Here is a 7,781-nt window from a genome sequence, read left to right on the forward strand (position 1 = left end):
CCTCACACAACACGGGGTCCTCAGCAAGAGCCAAGCAGGGTTCATGCCAAACCACCGCACCACAGACCATATCTACACCCTGCACAGCCTCATCAAGACGCACGTCCACAACACCAGAAGAGGCAAGATATTCACCTGCTTCGTGGACTTTAAGAAGGCGTTTGATTCAGTATGGCACCCAGGCCTACTCCTAAAACTCCTAGAGAGTGGAATAGGAGGGAGAATGTACGACGTCATCAAGAGCTCCTACACCGGAAACCAGTGCAGTGTGAAGGTGAATGGGAAAAGGACCGCATACTTCCAACAGGCCCGAGGGGTCAGACAAGGCTGTAGCCTGAGCCCAACGCTCTTCAACATCTACATCAATGAACTGGCTACAGCCCTGGAGGCCTCACCAACCCCAGGCCTCACCCTGAACAATCGAGAGGTGAAGTTCCTGCTGTACGCCGACGACCTCCTACTCCTGGCCCCCACCGAGAAAGACCTCCAAGAAAGCCTGTCAGTGCTGGAAAAATTCAGCACCACATGGGCCCTACCCATCAACCAGAAGAAGACCAAAGTCATGGTATTCCAGAAGAAGGGCCACAATAAAGCCTCCACCACCCCACAATTCACATTGAACGGCTCCACACTGGAGAAAACCAACAGCTACACCGACCTGGGGCTGGAGCTCAGCCAATCAGGAAGCTTCAAAGCAGCAATAGAAACCCTGAAAGCAAAAGCCTGCAGAACCTTCTACGCCATCAGAAGACAACTGTACCACCTCAAACCACCGGTGAGGGTCTGGCTGAAGATATTTGACGCAGTCATCTCCCCGATCCTTCTCTATGGCAGTGAGGTCTGGGGCCCAGCCACCTACCCAGACCAGTCACAGTGGGATTCCAGCCCAACAGAGAACTTCCACCTGGAGTTCTGCAAATACCTGCTCCATGTCCATCGCAACACCACCAACATGGCCTGCAGGGCAGAGCTAGGCAGACTCCCCCTATGGCTCACCATACAGAAGAGGGCGCTAGCTTTCCAGGCACACATCCAGGGGAGCGACTCCTACCACCACCAAGCATGGCTAAGCCACCTGAGCAAACCAGACACCCACCAACCAAACAGACAACCACCAAACCAAAAACACCAACAGATGATAACCAAGGCCGAAATAAAGGCGACCACAGAGGCAAACAGAGAGCGGTACATTGAAGAATGGAGAAACGAAATAAATAACTCCAAGAAACTCACCAATGTGTACCAATCCCTACAAAGGGACTACACCATGGCCACCTACCTGGAGAGAATACGCCACCCCAAGCACAGACAGACCCTGAGCCGGTACAGACTGAGCGCCCACAACCTAGAGATAGAGACGGGGCGATACAGACAGACGTACAAGCCACGGGAGAACAGACTGTGCCAGCACTGTGACCAGGGGGCCCTAGAAGACGAGACCCACTTCCTGCTACACTGCACCAAATACTCAGCTGTGAGGGCCGTCTACTACCAAAGACTCTCTGCCCACATCCCAGACTGGGAGAAGAGGAAACTCTACATCCTACTGGGAGAAGAAGAGGCCACTGTGGAGATCGCTGCCCAATACGTGTCCAGCTGTCACCAAACCAGAGGAAGATGAGACTCCACGGACTGTTATATTTATCCCAAAACACCCGCCCCACCCCCACCCCCACCTCCCCATATAGCAGCCACAAACGAAGAGGAAGACGAGACTCCACGGACTATTATACCCCAAACCAACCGCCCTGCCCCACCCCACCTCCAACCCCCCCCATATAGCAGTCACCAACGAAGAGGAAGATGAGACTCCATGAACTGTTATAACCCAAACCCCCCCCCATACCCCCCACCCACCCAACCCAACTCCCCCCCCACCCACCCACCCACTTTACTAGCTTTGGCAATGCCAAATACCTATTCGGACGTGCCAATAAAGCATTTTTTGATTTGATTTGATTTGATTTGATACTCCCAGGCAGGTGCATAGTATATATAGCCGGTACATGGTATATACTGGCGGGCAGGTACATAGTATATATAACCGATACATGGTATATACTGGTGGGCAGGTACATAGTATATATAACCGGTACATGGTATATACTCCCAGGCAGGTACATGGTATATATAACCGGTACATGGTATATACTGGCGGGCAGGTACATAGTATATATAGCCGGTACATGGTATATACTCCCAGGCAGGTACATAGTATATATAGCCGGTACATGGTATATACTCCCAGGCAGGTGCTGTATACTGGTTACATAGTATATATAACCGGTACATGGTATATACTCCCAGGCAGGTACATAGTATATATAACCGGTACATGGTATATACTGGTGGGCAGGTACATAGTATATATAGCCGGTACATGGTATATACTCCCAGGCAGGTGCTGTATACTGGTTACATAGTATATATAACCGGTACATGGTATATACTCCCAGGCAGGTACATAGTATATATAACCGATACATGGTATATACTGGCGGGCAGGTACATAGTATATATAACCGGTACATGGTATATACTGGCGGGCAGGTACATAGTATATATAACCGGTACATGGTATATACTCCCAGGCAGGTACATGGTATATATAACCGGTACATGGTATATACTCCCAGGCAGGTACATAGTATATATAGCCGGTACATGGTATATACTCCCAGGCAGGTACATAGTATATATAACCGGTACATGGTATATACTGGCAGGCAGGTACATAGTATATATAGCCGGTACATGGTATATACTCCCAGGCAGGTACATAGTATATATAACCGGTACATGGTATATACTGGCGGGCAGGTACATAGTATATATAACCGGTACATGGTATATACTCCCAGGCAGGTACATAGTATATATAACCGGTACATGGTATATACTGGTGGGCAGGTACATAGTATATATAACCGGTACATGGTATATACTCCCAGGCAGGTACATAGTATATATAGCCGGTACATGGTATATACTCCCAGGCAGGTACATAGTATATATAACCGGTACATGGTATATACTCCCAGGCAGGTACATAGTATATATAGCCGGTACATGGTATATACTCCCAGGCAGGTACATAGTATATATAACCGGTACATGGTATATACTGGCGGGCAGGTACATAGTATATATAACCGGTACATGGTATATACTGGTGGGCAGGTACATAGTATATATAACCGGTACATGGTATATACTCCCAGGCAGGTACATAGTATATATAGCCGGTACATGGTATATACTCCCAGGCAGGTGCTGTATACTGGTTACATAGTATATATAACCGGTACATGGTATATACTCCCAGGCAGGTACATAGTATATATAACCGATACATGGTATATACTGGCGGGCAGGTACATAGTATATATAACCGGTACATGGTATATACTCCCAGGCAGGTACATAGTATATATAGCCGGTACATGGTATATACTCCCAGGCAGGTACATAGTATATATAACCGGTACATGGTATATACTGGCGGGCAGGTACATAGTATATATAACCGGTACATGGTATATACTGGTGGGCAGGTACATAGTATATATAACCGGTACATGGTATATACTCCCAGGCAGGTACATAGTATATATAACCGGTACATGGTATATACTCCCAGGCAGGTACATAGTATATATAACCGGTACATGGTATATACTCCCAGGCAGGTACATAGTATATATAACCGGTACATGGTATATACTGGCGGGCAGGTACATAGTATATATAACCGATACATGGTATATACTGGTGGGCAGGTACATAGTATATATAACCGGTACATGGTATATACTCCCAGGCAGGTACATGGTATATATAACCGGTACATGGTATATACTGGCGGGCAGGTACATAGTATATATAGCCGGTACATGGTATATACTCCCAGGCAGGTACATAGTATATATAGCCGGTACATGGTATATACTCCCAGGCAGGTGCTGTATACTGGTTACATAGTATATATAACCGGTACATGGTATATACTCCCAGGCAGGTACATAGTATATATAACCGGTACATGGTATATACTGGTGGGCAGGTACATAGTATATATAGCCGGTACATGGTATATACTCCCAGGCAGGTGCTGTATACTGGTTACATAGTATATATAACCGGTACATGGTATATACTCCCAGGCAGGTACATAGTATATATAACCGGTACATGGTATATACTGGTGGGCAGGTACATAGTATATATAGCCGGTACATGGTATATACTCCCAGGCAGGTACATAGTATATATAACCGGTACATGGTATATACTGGCGGGCAGGTACATAGTATATATAACCGGTACATGGTATATACTGGTGGGCAGGTACATAGTATATATAGCCGGTACATGGTATATACTCCCAGGCAGGTACATAGTATATATAACCGGTACATGGTATATACTCCCAGGCAGGTGCTGTATACTGGTTACATAGTATATATAACCGGTACATGGTATATACTCCCAGGCAGGTACATAGTATATATAACCGATACATGGTATATACTGGCGGGCAGGTACATAGTATATATAACCGGTACATGGTATATACTGGCGGGCAGGTACATAGTATATATAACCGGTACATGGTATATACTCCCAGGCAGGTACATGGTATATATAACCGGTACATGGTATATACTCCCAGGCAGGTACATAGTATATATAGCCGGTACATGGTATATACTCCCAGGCAGGTACATAGTATATATAACCGGTACATGGTATATACTGGCGGGCAGGTACATAGTATATATAACCGGTACATGGTATATACTCCCAGGCAGGTACATAGTATATATAACCGATACATGGTATATACTGGCGGGCAGGTACATAGTATATATAACCGGTACATGGTATATACTGGCGGGCAGGTACATAGTATATATAACCGGTACATGGTATATACTGGTGGGCAGGTACATAGTATATATAACCGGTACATGGTATATACTCCCAGGCAGGTACATAGTATATATAGCCGGTACATGGTATATACTCCCAGGCAGGTACATAGTATATATAACCGGTACATGGTATATACTCCCAGGCAGGTACATAGTATATATAACCGGTACATGGTATATACTGGCGGGCAGGTACATAGTATATATAACCGGTACATGGTATATACTGGTGGGCAGGTACATAGTATATATAACCGGTACATGGTATATACTCCCAGGCAGGTACATAGTATATATAGCCGGTACATGGTATATACTCCCAGGCAGGTGCTGTATACTGGTTACATAGTATATATAACCGGTACATGGTATATACTCCCAGGCAGGTACATAGTATATATAACCGATACATGGTATATACTGGCGGGCAGGTACATAGTATATATAACCGGTACATGGTATATACTCCCAGGCAGGTACATAGTATATATAGCCGGTACATGGTATATACTCCCAGGCAGGTACATAGTATATATAACCGGTACATGGTATATACTGGCGGGCAGGTACATAGTATATATAACCGGTACATGGTATATACTGGTGGGCAGGTACATAGTATATATAACCGGTACATGGTATATACTCCCAGGCAGGTACATAGTATATATAGCCGGTACATGGTATATACTCCCAGGCAGGTACATAGTATATATAACCGGTACATGGTATATACTGGTGGGCAGGTACATAGTATATATAACCGGTATTTGGTATATACTCCCAGGCAGGTACATAGTATATATAGCCGGTACATGGTATATACTCCCAGGCAGGTACATAGTATATATAACCGGTACATGGTATATACTGGCGGGCAGGTACATAGTATATATAACCGGTACATGGTATATACTGGCGGGCAGGTACATAGTATATATAACCGGTACATGGTATATACTGGTGGGCAGGTACATAGTATATATAACCGGTACATGGTATATACTCCCAGGCAGGTACATAGTATATATAGCCGGTACATGGTATATACTCCCAGGCAGGTACATAGTATATATAACCGGTACATGGTATATACTCCCAGGCAGGTACATAGTATATATAACCGGTACATGGTATATACTGGCGGGCAGGTACATAGTATATATAACCGGTACATGGTATATACTGGTGGGCAGGTACATAGTATATATAACCGGTACATGGTATATACTCCCAGGCAGGTACATAGTATATATAGCCGGTACATGGTATATACTCCCAGGCAGGTGCTGTATACTGGTTACATAGTATATATAACCGGTACATGGTATATACTCCCAGGCAGGTACATAGTATATATAACCGATACATGGTATATACTGGCGGGCAGGTACATAGTATATATAACCGGTACATGGTATATACTCCCAGGCAGGTACATAGTATATATAGCCGGTACATGGTATATACTCCCAGGCAGGTACATAGTATATATAACCGGTACATGGTATATACTGGCGGGCAGGTACATAGTATATATAACCGGTACATGGTATATACTGGTGGGCAGGTACATAGTATATATAACCGGTACATGGTATATACTCCCAGGCAGGTACATAGTATATATAGCCGGTACATGGTATATACTCCCAGGCAGGTACATAGTATATATAACCGGTACATGGTATATACTGGTGGGCAGGTACATAGTATATATAACCGGTATTTGGTATATACTCCCAGGCAGGTACATAGTATATATAGCCGGTACATGGTATATACTCCCAGGCAGGTACATAGTATATATAACCGGTACATGGTATATACTGGCGGGCAGGTACATAGTATATATAACCGGTACATGGTATATACTGGTGGGCAGGTACATAGTATATATAACCGGTACATGGTATATACTCCCAGGCAGGTACATAGTATATATAGCCGGTACATGGTATATACTCCCAGGCAGGTACATAGTATATATAACCGGTACATGGTATATACTGGTGGGCAGGTACATAGTATATATAACCGGTATTTGGTATATACTCCCAGGCAGGTACATAGTATATATAACCGGTACATGGTATATACTGGTGGGCAGGTACATAGTATATATAGCCGGTACATGGTATATACTGGCAGGCAGGTACATAGTATATATAGCCGGTACATGGTATATACTGGCAGGCAGGTACATAGTATATATAACCGATACATGGTATATACTGGTGGGCAGGTACATAGTATATATAACCGGTACATGGTATATACTGGCAGGCAGGTACATAGTATATATAACCGGTATTTGGTATATACTCCCAGGCAGGTACATAGTATATATAACCGGTATTTGGTATATACTCCCAGGCAGGTGCTGTATACTGGTGTCTGTGTGGAGGATGAGGGCCGCCGGCGTCACACAGGGGAGGGGCTCTGTGGCGGGGGAGGGGGAGGCTGAGCACTCAGTGTCAGGCTGTGGATGCGAGCGGCTGCTGGATGTGACGTGCTGCAGAATGCTGCAGATTATCCCCAGGGTTCCCCACACTGGCACCTGACTGCGGAGCCCCCCGAGCTGCGGCCCCCGCACCCTTCACCCACCCTGGGGGATGATTGGGGACTGGATGTGACACCGACACCCGGAGGGACCCGACCTACAAGATTCTCCCAGCCACACAATGACAGCCATGAAGGAGCAGCCAGCCATGAACAGGGCCAACCCCCCCCAGGAGCAGGTAACCGACTACTACTACTACCCCCAGCATCCATCCATCTAGCCAGCATCCTCCCCTCCCCCCCTCCATCACTGCCAGCCATTCTATTCATTCAATTCAAAGAAGC

At 45.4% G+C, this 7,781-nt stretch overlaps 1 protein-coding gene across 1 annotated transcript in view; it reads left to right on the forward strand.

Moving 5' to 3' along the window:
• Window positions 1-7,421: 7,421 nt before the first annotated feature.
• Window positions 7,422-7,781, forward strand: part of DPP10 (dipeptidyl peptidase like 10) — a 206,770-nt gene continuing 206,410 nt past the window's right edge. The window contains exon 1 of the mRNA XM_075285494.1: window positions 7,422-7,675. Coding sequence (XP_075141595.1) covers window positions 7,619-7,675 — 57 coding nt within the window. The 5' untranslated portion in view covers window positions 7,422-7,618. The remainder of the gene's footprint in view (window positions 7,676-7,781) is intronic.

The sequence above is a fragment of the Leptodactylus fuscus genome, chromosome 8 (genome assembly GCF_031893055.1).
Source record: "Leptodactylus fuscus isolate aLepFus1 chromosome 8, aLepFus1.hap2, whole genome shotgun sequence".
Taxonomy (NCBI): Eukaryota; Metazoa; Chordata; class Amphibia; order Anura; family Leptodactylidae; genus Leptodactylus; species Leptodactylus fuscus.